The sequence below is a fragment of the Monopterus albus genome, unplaced genomic scaffold, assembly GCF_001952655.1.
Source record: "Monopterus albus unplaced genomic scaffold, M_albus_1.0 scaffold292.1, whole genome shotgun sequence".
In the NCBI taxonomy this organism is placed as follows: domain Eukaryota; kingdom Metazoa; phylum Chordata; class Actinopteri; order Synbranchiformes; family Synbranchidae; genus Monopterus; species Monopterus albus.
Window position 1 is genome coordinate 1,192,130 of NW_018128172.1, and position 20,953 is coordinate 1,213,082.

Genomic DNA, 20,953 nt, shown 5'->3' on the forward strand with positions numbered 1-20,953 from the left:
GTCAGTGCTTTGTGTCACATCAGCAGTAACCAGAGTGTTCTATTGGACTGACACGTTTACTGTTAGCCAGCTAACGCTAGCTTTAGACTGGAGGCTACAATTTGAACAGTTTGTCCCAACCAGGCATCTGTAGTTCATGTTGGAAACAGGACATGATGGGAGGGGCAGAGAGCGGTTAGGAGCTCATTATGGTGTCACTTTGTTTTGAATGTCACTGGAGTCTCTGGGCTGAAGAGTAGCTTTACAAGAAAAAGTCACAGTTACCTTTGGACATCAGTGTATGTCTTGCGAGAGTCCTGGTCCAGATGTACAGACAGCGTCCAGTGCTCCAGCATCACGAGGACAATGTTCTGGGTTCGGATTTCCTATAACAAAACAGAAACAGTGTGGTTTCTCTGTTTTGTTGTTCATGTTTCTAATCCAGATACAGTATCTTGTCCTGATTTTATTTTAATTGAATTTATTCTGGTTTTTATGATCATCACTGTTAATGTTTGCCTGTGTAGAGCACTTTACTTCTGTTTGAAACTTAAAGCACTACATAAATAAAGCTGCTTTGTGTTTGTGTTCTTACTGAAGTGTTGTTTTTTCTATCTGTCATCAATCAAAGAAGCTCATAAATTCATCTCTGTGTAAAGCGCTTCACCTCTTGCTCTATAAGCAAACTGACTGCTGGTACTATTTGACAAGCATTGAATCACTACTCACTCTGTTGCACACTGGGCTCACGCTGTCAAAGCTGACGGTGAGGTAATCCTCACCTGGACAAAATGAGAAGGGTCATCTGTCACTTTTTACCTTGAAGGATTCTTTTTGCTCTGACACAAAGATATCAGCTACAGACAGGCGACAAATAAAGGGAACATCCTGAATAAATGAGTGGAAATACAAACTGCAGGGTCACTGATCAACCTGCCGATCACTGTCTTGATCATTTGATTGATCTTTTTATCCACAGAATGTCGAACATTGGGAACAGAGGAGGCGGTGAAGCTGCACCGACCAGCCTCTGTTGACAGTTTGTCCTCTGAGTTGTCTCCCAGTTGTAAATATAAATACAGATTCATACAAAATCCAGACACCTCCTGTCGCGGCTGCCGGCTGTGATGTCACCACCACGAAACATGTCTTCACCGCAACTCCTTTCACAACCTCTCGTTTGCAGATAGATGTCTGTTGAGGACATTCATATAGAGTTAGCCTCGGTTAGCCGAGTGCTGCTGCTGATGTTAATTCAAAAAATGAATGACTACATTATGACTTAATAATTCTAAGTACCTCTGTGTAAGTGACTGAGATGACTGGTCCCTCCACCCTTGGCTTCCTCCATATTCGTGTAGAAGTTTCCTCTGTTGAAACAACACTTGACTGAGCTACCCCAGTAACAGACACCTGTCAGTTTCCACATGCACAGAAGACTGAGAAACATACTTTGACTGAGCTTTTCTTTAAGGTGTCTGAAATCGGGGATGTGGGCCTTCAGATCGGACACGAACACCTCCTCCACCATGTCACCGCTGGAGAGCATCATCTAAACACACACTGCGGTTAGAGGTCATGACACTGACAGCAGGTATCAGACAATTCTTCACTCACAGCTGCACTGATTTAGTTTGTTTGTCCAGTCGAGTGCAGTGATACAAAACATTTATATTCAGTCACATCAGAAAGTATGCAGAGACCTTCACTTTATTGTGTTGTAGATTTAATTTGAAATGGATAAACCTGCAATTTGTGGGCCAGAACATGAACACATTCAGCTATAAGAGGCTAAAAACCTCGACACAGCAGAGAGCAGCAGCAGAGCTCCTGACACACTGTCCTATTTCCATTGCTTCCTTTGAGACATGAAAACCCAGCCTTGCTCTCAGTCATTTGTACGTGTGTAAATGTCGCTATGTGTGGCCGCTGCTCTTTACCTTCACAGAATAGAGCGGTAGCTTAACTGGCTGTGTCCCACAGCGAAGGTAGTAACACAGGTTGTCCAGCAGGTAGAGGCTTTGCTCTGAGGGCGCGCTGTGGTCGTAGCTCTGCAGCAGACAAACAGAAGGAAGACATGCCAGATGAACAGTGGCTCTGCTGCCCTGGTGTCTGTAGCTGCCTGGCACTATGGATGACGGTGCTGAACACAGTGTGCTTCAGGCTGTGCTGAGTGCTGGCATGCTAAAACAATAAACTAACATTACAAAGATCAGTATGTTAGGATTGTCACTGTGTGCATGTCCCATTAGCTCCTGTGCCTGGATCAAGGCCTGGCCATAGACTCAGCTACAGATGACATGCACGCACAGGATAGAAGTAGAAAAGACCCAAATGACAGAGAGATGATGAGCAGAGCAGCATGAGAAACTGGAAGTTGTTTTTGAGCCTGAAACTGCTCAAATCCCAAAAGTACTGAGAGAAAGATGCTGATTATCTGAAGCTCAGGGCAGAACTAGCTGTTAGCTGCAGAGCCGTGAACATGTGCAACAGTAAACAGCACAATTTAGCTTTGGATGCAAACAGTCACTGTGTGAGGAGACGTCCTGCTGCCAGCTGTAACTTGTCTGTAGCCTCCTTTAGCATTATCATGCTACTATAGTTTCTCACTACAATATGTGTTGTGGTACAGGTTCCCCTCTCAACAGTCATTCCATTGGTTTCCAGATGCAGCTTTATTTCTGTTAACATTGTGGAAACATGTTTCCTACTCTAGTGCTTCACACACATCCTTGACTCCTTTGTAAACAGGAAACTCATAGAGTTTTGTTCAGATCCATTTCTCCCCTGTGCCATCTCATATCGGCTTTTTGTCTCCTCAGATCTCAATGTTACACATCAACAGTTTGTACTCAGTTATCATCTCATCTCTACAGCTGGTTACCAGTGCAGGTAGTTTGGAGATTGTTGCTCCCAGGCTGCTGACGTTGCTGTCATACCATGGATCCAGTCTTCTCAATAAGGCGGCAAGTGTGTTGTCACAATTTTCAAAAATTCTGGAAAAACTCTTTAATAACAGATTAGATACATTTATTGACAAACATAAAATCCTCTCTGATTGCCAATTGCTGATGACACTACCATATGGGCATCGGGTGAAAACCTACAGCAACTCTCTGGACGGGTTTCACAGGAACTTGAGAAGATAAAGAAATGGTGTGACAGTAATATACTATCTCTGAATTTGGATAAAGCCAGGAACAATTTATTACCTGGTGGAATTCAAAAACTATTTAATGAAAGGGAAGGGGGATACAATTTAAGGGGTCAGTTCAATTTAAAAATTCATGTTATACGTACAACCAAAAAAAGATTTTGTATTTCTATAAGTGGGGTAAAACTATGGAATAATTTAAGTGTAGACATAAAAAATAGTAATAGAATTGACGAGTTTAAACATAAATATAAAGGTATGTGTCAATCAAGATATATGCAAGAACAGGCTTAATGATTAATTAGATGGAACATTGTGGGTGTGGTGTATGAATGTTAACACTCTGTAATAATTCTTTAGTATATTACTTGTGTGGTGTAGAAGATAATTATTTATGTAGAGATACTGCTTGCAAACCAATGATGGTAAGATGATGTCATGGGGTAGGACTGGATAAGTCTGACTTCTTCCTACTCCATTCAAGCATGTACTAGGTATAAGCACATTGATATTGGATAGCATTTGTTGGATATGTGTGAAATTATGTGTGTTGACATATCGACTGTCTTTACATGCTTGAAAGAATCAATCAAATCAAATCAAATCCTGACACGAGCCGTCCTATGAGGAATACACAAAGACATTACATAGGTTCTTCTAAATTCGCCTGTCAGTCAGTGTGGCTTTGATGAACTCACAGGGGAGCTGAGCGAAGGCTCCTCATCTATGACTGGGATGTAGTAGAACTGGAGGTCCAGCTTCTTGGTCAGAATCAGATGTTTGGACTCTCTCTTTCTGTTGGAAATGTGATGTTGGAAACCTCCGGTGATAAGCTGATTCTCCTCATTCACAAGTGCACATGCACAGTGGAAATGCAGAAGCACCTGCTCACCGAATAGAGTGATAAGCCCTGCCGAGCCTCCCCAGCACACGGTCGTCCCCCAGTACCAGCACCCGTGCCGTGTGATGCTTCCTGTCCTGCTTCAGGACAGGAGAGCTGCCAGCATACACGTCGATCTTCTCCTTCATTAGACTCAGTTTCTGTGCTGGCTGCATGTTCCTGAAGGCGTTTTTCCGTGCAAATACTTTAGAATGCGTTTTGGCTGGAGGCTTCCCTGTGTTGTCACTGTACTTCATGTTGACCCCTCTGTCCTCAGACTGACCCAAATCTCTTTTGCTCTTCTTTTCCTCTTTAACACCAGAGTTAGAGCGCAGGGTGATGTTTGCCAGCAGATTCCCTTCAGGGAAACAGGTTTATTTATTTACTTCTGGATATTGCCTTAACAGAAACATAACATTTGGTTTGTGTCACTGACTCACATAGATCGTCATCTTCTTTCCACAGGAGGAAACTGATCTCTGGAAAGGGCAGTGCAGTGCTGCACACTGAGCCCTGAGCTGCCGTGGTCATCTCTGAGGGGGAAAGTAGTGGAACAGTCCTGTCAAAACGATCCTACTTCTACTTTTAGTAACGTGTGTGATAATGGCAGAGCACACACCTTCTTTAGAGGCAGCGAGGATGTCTCTCTGCATGTGCTGTAGTCTGTTCATGTAGGCTGCAGAACCAGCGGCACCGTGCTTTACACTCTGCTCCACGGCTAGAACCACTTCCTGGAAATATTTCTCCACCATGTGGTCCTCTGAAGCCTGAAATACACAAGAGATGAAAACCAACAAAACAAGAAATATTGAAAATGAATTCAATCTAAATGTTCCTGCGATGGATTGGTGACCTGTCCAGGGTGTACCCCGCCTTCACCCAATTGCCGGCTGGGATTGGCTCCAGCCCCCCCGTGACCCCGTTCAGGGATTAAGCGGTAGAAAATGAATTCAATCTAAATGTTCCTGAAGATTAAAAATAAAAGAGTCTATACAGTCATGCAGCAGCACTTTGAGCTAAATGCTAATGCTTGCATAGCAACCTTCTGTCAGTAACCATGGACGGGCCCTGTTAATGTAACTGTTAATGCTTCTTGTTGGAAAATCACTCCACAACAAAAAGATGCAAAATGAGCAAGAACAGACACAACACAGCTGCAAAGTGAGTGTGGCAGAGCAGGGCTGCCCCTCTGCATATTCAGCTATCCTTTGGCCAGAGCTGCTGGCTCACCTGTGTGTTGCTCACTGGGTGGTGCTATGTCTAGGTGAGTGCTGGCTGCTGCCAGGATTCTTGGCTTTCCCCAGGGTCTGACGTTGTGTGGTGCATGGAGCACAGAAGGCTTCATAAAAAGACGGTATGACTCAAACTGTCAGAGTTCACTAGCTCGTAACAATACTTTCCTGGGGGGTGAAATTCCCTTGGGTAGCCTTGTTGGAAATCAGTAAATATTCTAGCTGGACTTTGGGGCCCACATTAACACATCTCCTTGTCACGCACAAGCACATGATGCAAAAGAAGTACAAGGGAGATAAAAATAACCATAGAGAGATGCAAAGCAACTAAAAAAATAGGAGCAAAATAACTACAGAAGTGAAAAACTACCAAAAAGAGTCAAGAGTGCAAAGAAATGCAAAATGGCCATAACTGAATATAGATGCAAAACAAAATGCAAACTGACCACAAAGATGCCAAACAACCTTTTGTATGGTCGTGTCCAGGGACCCTGTGTCTCACAGTCTGTCCATGACAATGCTAACATGCTGCTGCAGGCACGTTCACCATGTTCATTGTCTTAGTTTATCAGGTTAGCACGCTACCATCGCTAATAAGCATAAACAGGTAATACAGTATTTGGTCATGAACTATATTAGACAAAATTAGCTAAAGGAAAAGTTGCTAAAATTCACATATGAACCTCTTGGTGGCACTGGAGGAAAAAGGTTTCACGATCATAGCCATGACCAGGACTTCATCCTCTGAGAATCATGAATGTCTTTACAAACGTTTGTGCAAATCCATCTGGTAGATGCTGAGATACTTGTCATGATATGTAAGTTTGACCTGCTCACACTGTTAGACGAGCACTCAGGGATCTCCATCATCCTAGCATTTATCCTCTAGGAAGCATGGCTGTACTGTAAGTAAATCTACCCAGGCTTTCAGATATTTCAATCTGGAACAAAGTGGTCTACAGATGAGGCTTTGTCCAAAGGCTCTTCATACCTCCAGAGCCTGAGCCAGCTTGGCGCTCTGGCAGGCCACCCCCAGCCCTGTCTGCAGGACACGGAGCACCAGATTTTTCTCCACGGTTGCTGTGTCTCTGAGCAAGTTGGACACCTCCAAGTGTGTCCTTACTGTCACTTCCAGTGGTGCAGAGAACACAGCTGGGTCTGCCAGCACGAACACCCTGGAGAAAGCCAGAAACCCAGAGCAGGAGCCAACGCGGTTATAACAACAGTTGATTCAGTCTTAAACTTTGCTTCAGGTACATAAGACAAGCTTCACTCACTTTTCCTGCAGAGGGAAATGCTCATTCTTCAGGTTCTGCTCTGCAGTAACTCTCCTCTCATACAAAGAGCCTGTTGAAGGAAAGGTTGTCTTTATTTGACAGCATCACACCACAACACCTGAACATGTGCTCACTGATGGATCATACCTGGTGTGGTCATTTCCATCTTGATGCTCCTCAGAGTTCTCAGGGCCACTGTAGACTGAGGCAACGGCAGAATCAGCAGTTTGATCAGACACTCGTAGACTTTCTGGTAAAGGCTGGTGGGAATCGTGGAACCTGACTGTTGCATTACAATACAGTGAGACAGAAAACACAACTCAATTCACCATTTTGTCTCTATATATGGCAGTGAAGAGCTACAAACTTTTTATACACATGTTATTTTGCCAACTCTGAGTCATACAGGTGTGTCTTACCTGAATAACCACATAGTAGAGAGTGTGCAGCATTGGAATGATGTGGACGCAGGGCTGTGCTTTACCAATCTATGTCAGCAGATCAACAGAGAAGTCACACCAGAATTAGCTTTTCCTCAGCTCTTGCAAATATCCTTTTTCAGCAAAGTTTTGGAAAATCTACATGAAAATTTAAAAAATTTAATTCTGAAATCTGAAAGGAGGGTTCAGGGACAAACCTTGTTAGCCCTGTTCAGCTTCTCCTCCAGCTCTCTGACCAGAGCTTGGATCAGTGGAATGCTGCAGGAGGGATTTGTCTCCACCTTCTTCTCAAGAGTCCACCTTAGCAGTCCTGCAGAGCACAGACAGCTGTTGGCTTTTTGTCTGACTGAGTGTAGCTGGTAATTGTGGGGCATGAGGTCCAGTGTTCATAATCCACTTTAATAAAACAGGGAGATTCAATCCTTTTCTAAAGGAACTGTGCCAAGAATGAAATTTTATTCAGTAAAATCCTAAAGGAGCTGTTCACCATCTACCAGGTGTTGGCTGGTTAGCTTAGCTTAGCATGGAGTCTGGAAACAGGCTCAGCTCAGTCAAGCTGCCACGCTGGCACAAAAAAAAAAAAAAAAAAAAAAAATCATCCACAAAGTTTGCAACAGCCTTAAAAAAAAAAAAAAAAAAAATCATCCACAAAGTTTGCAACAGCCTTGAATTTAGTTGGTGATGCCAAGATCTTTATTTTAATTTTTGCAAGCAAACAAACTAATAATACCAGGCTCCAGATGTGTCTTGTGGCCTAATTAGAGTGATACCAACCTTTTATTCCTTAAATTATGTTTTATTTAAACAAACAATTAACGATATTATTGGTTGTGTAGTAATGTAATTATTCACAGAATCAGAGTGTTGTTTTCTTTTGTTTGCCAGAGCGTGTTTTGTCTTTGTGGTGATGCATTGGGGTGTTTGTTTTCGTCACATGGTGGATCATTAGGAAATTTCATGGTTTGTTGTGATGGGTTGAAATATGCAGTTGCACAGTGTTATAACCGTTTTATATTGGTGTTGAGGAATTTATTGTTCGTATCTCATGTTCTATTATTTTTTTATGTTTTGAGTGTACCACTGTTAGGTTATTTCCTATGTCCCCTGCTCCAGTCAATCACGGAAGAGTCTGTGAACAACCTGTGCTGCGAGTGAGTGAGTTGAACTGTGTTGTCAAAAAGACGAAACTGAGGAAACTAAGCTAAGCTAATGCTAAAGCTAGCTCCATCGTGTCTGCGCTAATTACCTCGTCGAGAGTCACAAGGAAGCACACGGTGTTGTCACTGGAGATTCAGAACTCACCTGCGTGGGGAGACGACAGGGCAGTGGGATTCCATGTCCTGTGTCCCTTGGATGGTAGGAACGAGGTGTGACTGTTAAAATGGTTTCCAGTGGACATAAGCTCCAACGCGCGCCAACGCAAGCTTGCATAACACTTTAAGAGTGCACTCAGGTTGATTTTGTGGTTAAAACATCATTTCAAGGGTTTAAAATATTATTTCATATTTGAACTGGGTAAATTTGTGGTATATGTTTGTTTAATTAATACACAACCTGGAACTGTGTTTAGTGTGTGTGTGTTTATTGTTTCTACACTGTGAAACAAGTAACAAAGTAACAAAGTACATACGTATTCTGAGTTATTTGAAGTAATATCATTTCTGAGAAATCTCCAATTGATGTTTTAAAGGTGAGGATCATACTGAACCCTAGACAAAGTTTCTTACATTGGAATGTCTCTTTTGCCAATTAGTTTTTTTGAGTTTAGAGGGGTTTGCACTAAGTAGCTATTCCCTTACTATAATGAGCCGGGTGGCAAAAGGGCTACAGATGCATTAATGCTTTAAGTGTACAACTACCTTTCTGGGAAGCACTTTCGCTGTTCATCTCTCTGAGAAGAGCCTGGATGTCATTGTGCAGGCTGGACTCCACAGCTGAGGAGAGAGACAGGGCAGCTGAAGGAAAAGATCACACAGCTTCACATTCTGCTACCAGCAAAGCAGGTTTGTGCACTACAGTCTACAAACTGTGAGGGGACATGAGAGCACCCACCTGTGGGATCAACCATCTTCCCTGGTCCACCTGGTGCTGGTCTCTCCTGTCATCAAATGTTCAACAGTGACTTGTTTGTGTCTGAAAATTCACTGGCATGAACTTCAAGTCCCAAAACGGAACCAGCTCAAACAAGCTGCACAGATTTATAACAAACAGAAACGTGATCTGGTGCATCACCAGATAAAAAAGGAAAGAAAGACCAGTATATTTCTGTTTGCTACGAGGCCTGAAAACGCTCCTGAGTAACCAAACCCCTGAAACACATTTGCTCTGTATGTAAAGTCAGTTAAGTTGGAGTATTTGCAATGACCCAGAACTCACCACCGTAGCTTCTATTCTTTTAAACATCTGAAAAAACAAAAACATGAAAAGTTCCCAGGTGGAGATTCTGTGACACTGCTGCTGCCTGTGAATGAGACAATGTGAGCACAGGAGGTGGTGTTTACTGCACCAGAGACAGGGCGTGGTTACCTCAGAGGAAGTCACGAAGAGTCAGTGGCTGAAAGAGACCAAACAACCGACTGACGTCCTGTTTATTGCTTTATTTCTTATTTTCATTGTTATTTACTGTTTACAAACATGAAGTCAAATTCCTTGCATGTTCAAACATCCCTGGCCATTAAAGATGATTCTGATTTATTTCAGGTGTGACATATAAAAACAATTGCATTGCTGTCACTTCAAAATAAATAGCTTATCTTATTAGACATTTCTAAAAAAAAAGTGTGGGGGGTCAATCTGTCATGGATCACCAGAATGTACACAGTAGAAATCAGGTAATCAGTTTGAGACCCTGTAAAATACCAGCATCAGTTAAAACATGAGACCAAACAACAAAACGATCCTCTACCGGGTGCACGCTGCTCCTCCTGTGATGAACACTGATGCTACACTACAAGACAAACTGAAAATAAACTGTGTGTAGGTCAGTAAAAGTTACTCTGATTATTGCCGTGCCACTGCATCCTGTGCTGGTTTGGTTTACATGCCCTGTAGTAAGTTACAGCTGTGTGCAAACATCTGGGAAAAATCACATACTTTGATGAAATTTGAAGTGACAAGGATGCGACCTCTGCAGCAAACAGACATTAAAATGGACCAAAAGCTAATGTTTCTTTTCATTTCATAAATTTGAAAAGAATAATGTTTGTTTCTGTCCTCGGTTGATGAAGTTTCAGCCTCTTCCTGCAGATGACACCAAGTACCTCAGCCTGTCCTACAACCTGCCCTCAGGTTTCCAGAACCAGGTGCCCGTGAGCGCCGCCCCAAAGCTTCAGCTCGTGGTCGTTGAAGTAGCTGCAGAAGCCGAACTCTTTTTTTGTGGAATCCGTTCTTCCCTCTGTCCGTGCATTGTTTCCTCTGCCACTGGCTGTAACACGGCCCCAAACAGCTGGCCACACATCTCTTCCTCTAGACATCTGTTTCTCAAGCCACTCTGCTCATCCAGATGTTGCTTTGCAGATGCAGACTTGACTTTTGTGATGAGGTAATGATTTAGACCCTGTCTGTGCCTCATTACTGCAGATGTGCAGTTTTATCTGTAAGTTTTCTTTGTCTTCCACATCTTGTTTTGACCCTTAACTGCCACTTCTTAGTGACATTTCAGACAGTGAAGAGTTCAGGCTGGAAACACACTGATAACCTTTTATAGCACCTCCTGCTTTGTAGCATCAGTTAGCTTCATTCTCAGGTCCTCAGTCAGCTGCTCGGAGGAGTCAGAGACTTTCTCACCAGCCAATAATCCTTAATGTCAGTTTCCTGCAGGGGTTCCTCACTTCATAAGCCAAACTTTTGCACACAGTTCTACTGGCACTGCGGTGGTCTGGTTCAGTGCGGTACAAAGTGTGTCAGGGATATGAGGCGGAGAAGGAGGTGATGGGGAGGCAGAGCAGAGAGCAGTAGGACAGGTGCAGAGGGCGGACTTGGCCCGGCAACGGCTGGTAGGCCCTCCAGTCTGAACCTTGGCCTGGTTTACAGCACAGAGACACCTCACACCTGCAGGTACAGTAGTATAAAGTAGAATAACATGGAAATACTCAGGTAAAGTTCAAGTACCTTAAAACTGGAGTTAAGTACAGTACTTGAGAAATGTACTTTCTACCGTGCCATACCTGGTGACACTCTGGATGAACTTCTTCTCATCCTGATCCAGACACACATCGAACGTCATCCCGTGCTCTGCGCCATTCACCTGTACCTTGTCCACCGTCACCTCGGACACTGAGATGTGCTGCCACGGGGAACGTAGACGAAGAGGACGAGTAAGCTTTGGCTGTGAGACCGTGTTTAGTCTCAATGTGCAAAACCACCACTCACCTGGTTGTAGCACTTCTTAGTTTTGGAGTTCTGCCTCTTCAGGACTTCAGCCATCGTCAACTGGAGACTTTCTGTTCTTGAATCTGGACGGACAAGATTTGATTTGCTAAGGAAACATGATGCAATGAGAACAAAAGGGAGAGCAGGACTCGGGGAGTCACTGTCACACACCTAGCTGCTTGGGCTTCCTGCAGGCTGTGTACAGATTAACAGATGTGCAGACTATCTCCGCCTGGATCCACTGACTCCTCCCACTAACAGCCACCTGTAACGGAGAGTAGACGGGCTGGTTTAAACATAGCTCTGTTTGGCAACTTTAATATGCAGATGTGGCTAAATGTGTTGGTCCCCTTCCACCTCACTGAAACAGCTCCAGGTTCTTCCTGAGAAGTCAATTAAAGCCATCGTACCTGCAGCCTTTGGCCTGCACAGAATATAACAGGGAAGCTGGCAAAGTGGAAGGTACCAACACTTTGAGCCACGTCTGTAGCATCTTATTGTCTGAGCTGCAGGACGTCTGTGGGTGTCAGAGCAGGAACAGCACCTTGTTGTAGGACACACTTAGTGTCAGTGGGACAGCCTCTCGCTCTTCATCGATCCCAAGCCTTTTGCTGGCAGCGCCTACATACAGGACAACATGGTACATAGATGATATGTGTGTCTGTGTGTATGGTTGTGTGTTGTGGCTGTCCGTGACTCACCCATGGCCTTCACTGCTCTGGTTCCAGCAGAGTGCCCCAGCTCCAGAGAGTAAATGAACACTTCCCTTCTCCTCTCCCCTCCAGCCAGAGTCAGCTGTGCAGAGGAAACAATACAAAGCACCTGCTGTGAGCAAGTCAACCCACGGTCACTCTTGTATTTCCTGCAGCAACACACTGTGCGTGGTGCTCCTCTGACCTCGGCCTGATAGAGCTGCACCAGAACAGGCCGGTCTGCTTCTCTGCAGTAATAAAGCACCAGGTCGGCCAGCAGGGGAAGACGCTCCACGCTGCCGCTGCTCCCTGAGACGTCCTCCTCCTTACAGGACTTCTGGGTCACAGAGAGCACAGGAGACATTCTGACAAAGGTAACAATATAACAAGGGAGACCTTAATTTTCACAAAGCCTGCTGACTCAGTGTTTTTAGATCTTTTTGTCAGATGTTACTAGGTACACTGAAGTATAATTACAAGCATTTCATAAGTGTCAAAGACTTTTATTGACAATTACATTAAATTTATGCAAAGAGTCAGTATTTGCAGTGTTGACCCTTCTTTCGCAAGACCTTTGCAATTCGCCCTGGCATGATGTCAATCGACTTCTGGGCCACATCCTGACTGATGGCAGCTCATTCTTGCATAATCAATGCTTGGAGTTTGTCAGAATTTGTGGGTTTTTGTTTGTCCACCCGCCTCTTGAGGATTGACCAACAGGTTCTTAATGGGATTAAGGTCTGGGGACTTTCCTGGCCATGGACCCAAAGTTTTGATGTTTTGTGCCACTTAGTTTTCACTCCATCATGCTGGAAAAGGCAGCATTGTTGGTCACCAAAATGTTCTTGGATGGTTGGGAGAAGTTGCTCTCGGAGAATGTTTTTGTACCATTCTTTATTCATGGCTGTGTTCTTAGACAAAATTGAGTGAGCCCACTCCCTTGGCCGAGAAGCAACACCATACATGAATGGCCTCAGAATGCTTTACTGTTGGCATGACACAGGACTGAGGGTAGTGCTCATCTTTTCTCCAGACAAGCTTTTTTCCGGATGCCCCAAACAATCGGAAAGGGGATTCATCAGAGAAAATGACTTTACCCCAGTCCTCAGCAGTCCAATCCCTGTAGATCAATCCCTGACACCAGTCCATCCTCCAAAAGTCTTCGGCTCACTGTGCGTGCACATGCACTCGCACCTACCTGCTGCCATCCCTGAACAAGCTCTGAACCGGTGCTGCCCCGATCCTGCAGCTGAATCAACTTTAGGAGATGGTCCTGGTGCTTGCTGGACTTTCTTGGGTGCTCTGAAGCCTTCTTCACAACTATTAAACCTCTCTCCTTGAAGTTCTTGATGATCCAATGAGTAGTTTGATTTAGGTGCACTTGTTCTAGCAGCAATATCTCTGCCTGCGAATCCCTTTTGTGCAAAGATAACTGCACAACAGAACAATGATTTCAAGCACCACCCTCCTTTTAAAGCCTCCAGTCTGTTATTCTAACTCAATCAGAATGACAGAGTGATCTCCAGCCTTATCCTCATCAACACTCTCACCCGTGTCAACGAGAGAATCACTGACACGATGTCAGCTGGTCCTCGTATGGCAGGGCTGAAATGCAGTGGAAATGGTTTTTTTTTGGGATTAAGTTCATTTTCATGGCAAAGAGGGACTTTGCAATTAATTGCAATTCATCTGATCACTCCTAACATTCTGGAGTATATGCAAAATGACATTATAAAAACTGAGGCAGCAGACTTTGTGAAAATTAATATTTGTGTCATTCTCAAGACTTTTGGCCACAACTCTAATTCAAAAGCTGTTTTATTGGTAGGGAGAAGAACCAGTTTGAGTGAAAGGATAAAATAACACCACGGTGTGGATAAAGAACTGAGCAGCAGCAGTTATAAGAGTCACTTCTGTCCCTCTTTCCTTTCAGTGGTATCAACTGTGGATTGGTAATTAAACCACAATGTGATATTAACACTCGTTCCTAATGTATTTAAGTGTCTGTTCTAAATAACCATGTCGAATGAATAACTAATAACAACAAATCAGTAAATAACTCATTAGGATTAAACGGTATTAATGTTGCACTACCTGCAACTCTCTCCCCACCCACTGTACCTGAGGCAGCCCACCCCATTTCAGAGAAAACTCCCCCACATGCAGGAAGTGGTGCATTTAGGAGCTGTCCAACAGGAACGACTCGGGGCTCAGTGTGTTGCCCTGCTGCAACAGGAAGAGTGGGGGATCGAGCCGCCAAACGTGTGATTAGTGGACAACTCGCTCTGCCTCCTGAGCCACAGCTAAGCTGAGACTAACTCTCTTGTCTTACACTGTGTCTCGTAAGGTGCAGGGTGTGGAAGGTACCTGACGAAGGACGTCTGAGGACAGGCTGAGCAGACTGAGGACGTTGCGCTTGTACCAGGGGTCCATCATGCCCAGCATTTGGGCGATATCAACCGTACTGTCCTCCACTGCAACGCCATTTGACTCCTATCAGAATGAAGAGCTAAAACATATTAATACCCTGATTAACTGAACACGTAGTAACATTTCATGTCATTAGAGAATCTGTTAGCAGGTCTATGCAAATAAACTACCACGTCCTAGTACGAAGACTGTCTTCACTAAACCGATGGCTCTATGAATCATTTACTGAGCAGGGCAGTTATAACTGGTACAATATTTATGACCTGGGAAAGGGCAGCATTCACGCCAAAATCCACTGATTACCATCATATTAAAATACATAATTAATGACTTGCTGTATTAACCCTTCATTAACATTTATAATGACAAATAGGTTTTTGAGCTGTTTACTTATTAAACACTGAGAAACCGCTGACCTGTTTGACTCTACTGCATTATACAGGGAGGTGTTCCCAATATTTTGTCCACCCCATTTATATCAGAGGCTAGACTAAACACCAGAACCAGCTCCCACTGCAACACGGTGCAGTTGAACAGCAGCACACAGCTGAACTGACGCCTCTGTTTGACTAAACTGGCTCGGTCTGAGAAGGTGTTCCTAATAAACTGACCACTGAGACCACTGACTCAAAGGCTGAGTCGGCTGAGTCAGCTGAGCTGTGACTGTGACTGTGACTCATACTCTCACCGCTGAGGCAGCAGCTTTGGCTGAACTTCCTGTCTGCAGGTCAGCTGCTGTGTGTCCTCCTGCTGCACTGCTCCGCCTGGTGGGAACAAAGTAGAACTGCAGTCTGCATATCCTGGTGAGTCGGGGACACTTGCTCTCCTTCTGCTGCAGGTCGCTGTAAGCTCTGGCCAGCCTGCCGGCCTCCCTGTCACCTCCAAACACCACTACTTTGACCAGGGTGGGCGCCTCGGCCACATCGGCCTCGCTGCAGCTCAGGATCGGCCTCCTGCGGACGCACAGTTGCTTCTGGGGGACAAGAGGATCTAAGGCAGCAGCGGATGCCTGCAGGGAGCAGACCTGTCTGGAGGGTTTGAGCGGGGAGTCTTTGGTAAGATCACTACGACAGGCCATGCTCTGGGCACGGCGGCAAACGCTCGGGCTGCGGGGAGTCTTGAAAAGCATGGAGAAGCGCTCAACTCCTAACAGGGATCTGGACTTCTTTTTGGGTTTCTTTCTAGGCTTCGGTTGGCTCTCTCCTCCCACCTCTGGGTCCTCATGTCCCGTGTCCTCACTGAAGTCACTTTCCACACCTGACGAGCCGGACGGCAGCGACCAGCCAGAGGATTGGGAGTAGCAGGAAAACGCAGAGTCCCTGGAGGAAGAGGATGCAGTGGAGATGCGGTGGTTTTGAAACTCCTGGTTCATTTTGTTTGCCTCCAGCTCATCTTCCTCATCCACAGTGGCATCTGTATTATCCTCCTGGTCTAGGAAACAGTCTGCAGGTGAACCCAGGTCGCTGGTGAGGATGTCATAAAGAATATCTGCATGGGTGTCACACAGAGAGGACTTTCAAAGTTAAGGAATGACGTCTAATAAATGATGCAGGCATGGGGGTGCGGTTCTCACTGAGCTCATTACCAAAGCTGTCGTTCTCCCAGGAGCATGTGTGACATCTGGGGAAGGGCAGCATGAAAGTCTCAACAGCTCCTAATGAGAGGAGGCGAGAAGTGCTCAACGTAAAGAAGCAGGTTCAGCAAAACAACCACAGTTGGTCCTTTGTGTTTATTTCTGCCTTACCAGTGTGTGAGCAGCCGTCGGCAGCAGCCAGGCGCCCTCTGAGCCTCTCCATGCTGCTCAGCAGCCCCTCTCTGGCTGCGTTGACATCTGCGGTAGATGCTGCCGCCTCCATGCTCTTGGTCACGGCCTCCAGGAGCTGCTCCAGCTCCTCAGTCTGCTTTGTCTGGAGGAGCACAAAGTTTGGTTTAGAGTGCATCTCCCCCCCAAAAAAACCAACCAAACAAACAAAAACCCAGGGGTAGCAGTGCTGGTGGGTCACCTTTAGGGCAGTGCGGAGCGCCTGCAGGTCAAGTTTGGAGCCCAGAGTTGCCTGCACAGCATGACAGATGAGGGTGACGGTGATGTCTCTGCTGGTGTGCTGGGTGCGGGTCAGCTGCTCAGACACATACTGGACCTCTGGAGGGGCGTCTTCATCTGGGCTCACCAACAGCACCATCCTAATACAAACAAGGAGAGTGCTGGATCAAAGTGTGGATGTGGTTTCATTTTTGAAGTGCCATGAAGACGTTTACGATGTGTACAGGAGTAGTAGCAAGGTTTGGGCTGTTTTAATGCCATTTACACTGTTACCATTCAACTCAGAGATAACTTACATGGTTTTAGGGCTGTGACTCTCGGGTGAGAAGCCCTGCTCCGTCCTCAGCAGTCTGTGAAACGAAATACCTGTAACAAAAGCATAAGCCAATCAGCCATAACATTATGACCACCTGCCTAACACCGTTTACACAGGAGTCCATGTGGCAGTTGGTCGTGTCTCTCTGCAGCTCACTGTGCATCGTCTGTGAATCCATCTGCTTCCTCTACTGTCAGGAAGAGCACAGATGTGTCTACAGTTCAGTGAAAAACGTATGTAAAAGGAGTGAAAACTGGTGGTGAGGACGAGTTAGAGAGAATTATCTAGACCAGTCCAACAGCCTCACCGCTCTAGGTGTGATATCACCACTACAGCCCCCGACTCTTTCTCTTCATAGAGACCAATGGACAGTGTTTCTCATTTTCAACCATTTTAACAAAGATTCAAATTCATTTTAATCATCTGTGAATTACAAATGGAAGTTAAAAGTTTAATCTACAGTAGGTCAACCTCATCATCAGTGAGCCGTGGGCGTCCATGACCCTGTCTCCAGGTCACCGTTTGTCCTTCCTTAGACACTGTTGGGAGGTACTAACCACTACAGACCAACAACACCCACCAAGACCTGCAGACTGGGAGATGCTCTGACCCAGTCATCTCACCATCACAGGTTGGCCCTTGTCAAAGTCACTCTCATCCTTATGCATGGCTGTTCTTCCTGTTAAATGTAGCAAGCAAACAGCACCCTCTATGTTCACAATGACACATGACAGCTGCCCCCAGCCTTGGGTTGTGTACATTTTATATGCATTTTTAATGTTTTGTCTATCTGTGCACCTTGATTTGCCTTTGTACAAGAAAATGTGCTATAAAAATAAGATTTCCTTCTGTTTTCAGACATCATCAGCAAATGTGTTCATAGAATTTTAAACTGTTGTGTTGTTTAACATCAATAACCACAAAAAAGTGAAGTAACTGCCAGTGTTCAAGTTGGTTTGGTTGAGCTTATGTTTGTATTACTATTGGCGAGAGCTAGAAGTTTCAACCATTTATCCATTTACCCATTACCTCAAGGTAAACCATAACAGCTGATTTAAAAGTTTTCATTACTCACAACAAAGTATTTCAACTGTATACGTCTTACTAACAGGAGTACATTGCATTCGCCAAAGAAATAAAGATTTGGAGGATGTTATTGTGTAGTTATGAGACACAGGGGATGCAGGGTTCCCTGTGGGTTTAAAGAATTCTTTACTATCAAAGCAATGTACCCATAGTATATACAATAATACATTCAAAAAACAAACTGCTGATATATAATTTGGTGTACTTAGTGGTTCAAAACATATACAAATGTAGGCGACAACAACAAACAGTGTCCAAGCTGCATCATACTTCCTGTTTCTTGTAAAAGTGTGATTTGTGAAGACTTTTCACGTTTCATGTAACATTTTCCAAATTATTATGCAAAAAACACATTGATATGTACGTTCATATGCATTATATAGATACAGTAACTTAGACTTAGATGTAGACAATTTAATCAGGCCTTTAACAATGACTGATAACCGCTCTATCCTTTTACATGACTTAACATCATTAGTCATCACTTGTGTGAACAGATGTTTACAAGAAACAGGAAGTATACATGATGTTGCCATGAATGGTGTACAAGGTGGGCAAATACTAAAGAATTCTTTAAAAGCTGATGTTTTACGATCTGACGCGTTCACCTCCTCCATTCTCCTGTGGTGCAGAGTTACCTGGTGCTCTGAGCTCCTGCTTGATGACGCTCAGCAGGCGTTTGGCGGCAGAGCAGCAGGGCTCCGGCCAGGACAGGAAGCTGTGGAACAGAAGGTAGGCCTCCTGCAGGACGCCACAGTCCGGGGCCACGTACGGAGCCTGACAGAGGCAGAGGAGGAACACATGACCTGGCTGCATGGAAATATTGTGCAATGAGTGCTCAAAACTTCTCCTTCAAACTGAAACTGTTCCACTACACCCACTGACTTTTAGGAGGGCTGAAGAGAACAGGAGAGAAAGAGGCACCACCAGCTCATACTGACACTGCTCTCGCACCTGTAAGACAAAGAACAATCCTGGCATGAAACCATGCACTCGTTCCTCTTTTCACACTGAACAGTTTAGGAAAGGATGTTGGTTTATCAGCATTTGACCTCTTTTGTTTTCCTCAGTATTTTCTGCAGAAGGATGAGGAAGTTGTGGGGATCTCTCTTCACAAGTTCCTCCAAACACCAGCGGTTAGTGCACATCCCCGCTAGTCACGGACAAAAACACAAAAACATCAGCAGCCGATTATTTCTTCTTTTAGGTTTCACTCTGTTGACACTACTGAGATACACAACTAATATTTAGTGATGTGCTGAATGACATCTGATTACACCACGCTGTTTGTTGCCAAAGTTCTGAATGAAGTTGTTGAGTATTTCAAAAGTGAACTTGCATAAACCAACATGTTACATGACCCTCCTCCTCCTGTGTGTCACCACTTTTACTTCCCACTGTGACTCCACATGATGGGCAGTGTGTTCCCAGCTGGTGTGTAATATTAACCTGGTTTAAATCTAATTACTGCCTTCATTTACTCAGTTAATGTTTCAGTGAAGTTCAGCAGCAGCGTGTCAGGACACCCTTATCTCTCACCACCACCTCTGCATTGTACCTGATGTAGATTTGTAGGGTCAGTTGTGGACCCAGGTTCGGTTCATAGTTCCAGTATTGTTGGTGTTAAAAGCAAGAATGGGATCAGGACTTACCATTCCAGAATTGTTTGTCAGGAGTGTGAGGACCCAGGTCACACAGGCACCGCTCGAGGACGTGCTGGATACGATCCTCTGTACATGAGCTCTGCTCCATCTTCTGCAGAGGCATCACAACATCCACAGACAAATACAGGGGATGAACCAACAGGAAGTCACAAAATAAACAGTTACATTCTATTGTTATGTTCCAGAAAACCAATAAATGATGCTGCTTCACTTGTCAGACTTCTCGTTACTATTGTTGGCGTCACATTGTAATTATTATTGTTCCCTACCAGAAACGATCAGACACGGACCAGTGAAAGGCTCCCTTGTACAAACCGAGGCGTCGGGGCTGAGAATGCCAGTGAGTCACAGACTGGGTGAGCGGACCGGAGGTGAGCCAGTCGAAACAGCAACCACAACTTCTACTTTTTCATTGTTAAAATCAGCTACTGACACCAGCGTTCATATGACTCGGACTGAGATGGAAATAAATCCTACCAAAGGACAACTTCCTGTTTGATCCTTACTGAGTTTATAACAAGTAAAGACAAGTGCTTTATAGCTATTCAGCTACATCGAAGCAACAAAATCAGAGAAAGTACAACAGGAATTTGCTCCCTACAGATCGTGACACCTGTGGTCAGGGTGCACAGACATCTACATGTGCACTGATGCCACAGAGAACAATCAGGTTTCATTGGAATAATGAAAGACTTTGAATTTAAGCAGAGGCTCATTTAAAGAAATCAGATCAGAATGGGGCTGCTCTGCCTGTTTCCAGGATGTGCACATGGAAGCTTTACTGGTGTCTAGCTGTATACAGTTAATGTGGTGTGTAGGGACACAACTGGAGGACCGGGGTCGCCTCTCAAAACAGGAAAAGGCTTTCCGGGAAGCGGCCAGTGTAAATCAATGCTCTTCTTTAGACGAGACATGGGTGGAAACTGGGGATCAGTTGCACTAACACTCAGTAAAGTGTGTGGGCACAGCAGAGTATCATGTCACAGCCTTGTCATCAACGCCACCATACTCAGTATGTTTCAACCACTGTTTATTCGTGGCTTTTATCTGACTATGTCAGCTGCTCAGCCAGCTTCAGGTCGCAGCAGTGAAACGAGGGTCTGTGCAGTGTGTTCCCCATCAGTCGGTACAATATGTTCCCCTCTGAAACTCCAGGGGTGCTGTACTAAATGTCACCACCTTAGCTACTATGCTAATGTTGCTACTGTAGTTGTAGATCAGTACGTCACAGAGCCAAACAGTGGCGTGGTCCAGAAACACAAGCAGAGGTCAGCAGTGACTGTTCAAGTTCAACAACTGTGAACTTTCAGACAAAGGTGGCGGATTGTGACTAAGACACCGTCAGTCCTGGATGGAGGTTTTCAACTCCGTCCTGAAGTCAGGTAAAACCT

General features: G+C 44.8%; 2 protein-coding genes across 11 annotated transcripts in view; both read right to left on the reverse strand.

Moving 5' to 3' along the window:
- Positions 1-10,235, reverse strand: part of pik3r6b (phosphoinositide-3-kinase, regulatory subunit 6b) — a 10,845-nt gene extending 610 nt beyond the window's left edge. The window contains exons 1-18 of the mRNA XM_020623086.1: positions 9,015-10,235; positions 8,822-8,896; positions 7,160-7,272; positions 6,942-7,010; positions 6,670-6,805; positions 6,523-6,592; positions 6,237-6,420; positions 4,633-4,780; positions 4,454-4,546; positions 4,026-4,371; positions 3,832-3,928; positions 2,864-2,986; positions 1,920-2,030; positions 1,432-1,531; positions 1,279-1,349; positions 1,083-1,173; positions 709-761; positions 265-365 (exon numbers count right to left, since the gene is read on the reverse strand). Of these exons, the coding sequence (XP_020478742.1) occupies positions 265-365; positions 709-761; positions 1,083-1,173; positions 1,279-1,349; positions 1,432-1,531; positions 1,920-2,030; positions 2,864-2,986; positions 3,832-3,928; positions 4,026-4,371; positions 4,454-4,546; positions 4,633-4,780; positions 6,237-6,420; positions 6,523-6,592; positions 6,670-6,805; positions 6,942-7,010; positions 7,160-7,272; positions 8,822-8,896; positions 9,015-9,030 (1,997 nt within the window). The 5' untranslated portion in view covers positions 9,031-10,235. The remainder of the gene's footprint in view (positions 1-264; positions 366-708; positions 762-1,082; positions 1,174-1,278; positions 1,350-1,431; positions 1,532-1,919; positions 2,031-2,863; positions 2,987-3,831; positions 3,929-4,025; positions 4,372-4,453; positions 4,547-4,632; positions 4,781-6,236; positions 6,421-6,522; positions 6,593-6,669; positions 6,806-6,941; positions 7,011-7,159; positions 7,273-8,821; positions 8,897-9,014) is intronic.
- Positions 10,236-10,330: 95 nt separating this feature from the next.
- The window catches only part of LOC109973481 (phosphoinositide 3-kinase regulatory subunit 5-like), an 80,935-nt gene continuing 70,312 nt past the window's right edge, over positions 10,331-20,953 (reverse strand). For 7 of the 10 annotated variants that reach the window (XM_020623107.1, XM_020623106.1, XM_020623108.1 and 4 more), the window contains 16 exons: positions 19,551-19,653; positions 18,951-19,051; positions 18,784-18,852; positions 18,537-18,675; positions 16,793-16,862; positions 16,459-16,636; positions 16,200-16,362; positions 16,041-16,109; positions 15,144-15,943; positions 14,393-14,518; positions 12,035-12,362; positions 11,878-11,954; positions 11,505-11,598; positions 11,334-11,416; positions 11,129-11,247; positions 10,331-11,012 (listed from right to left, as the gene is read on the reverse strand). In XM_020623107.1, the coding sequence (XP_020478763.1) occupies positions 10,865-11,012; positions 11,129-11,247; positions 11,334-11,416; positions 11,505-11,598; positions 11,878-11,954; positions 12,035-12,362; positions 14,393-14,518; positions 15,144-15,943; positions 16,041-16,109; positions 16,200-16,362; positions 16,459-16,636; positions 16,793-16,862; positions 18,537-18,675; positions 18,784-18,852; positions 18,951-19,051; positions 19,551-19,653 (2,667 nt within the window). In that variant the 3' untranslated portion in view covers positions 10,331-10,864. Of the gene's footprint in view, positions 11,013-11,128; positions 11,248-11,333; positions 11,417-11,504; positions 11,599-11,877; positions 11,955-12,034; positions 12,363-14,392; positions 14,519-15,143; positions 15,944-16,040; positions 16,110-16,199; positions 16,363-16,458; positions 16,637-16,792; positions 16,863-18,536; positions 18,676-18,783; positions 18,853-18,950; positions 19,052-19,550; positions 19,811-19,831; positions 20,905-20,953 lie in introns of those variants that run through there. The other 3 variants (XM_020623115.1, XM_020623114.1, XM_020623110.1) reach the window with 3 other exon arrangements.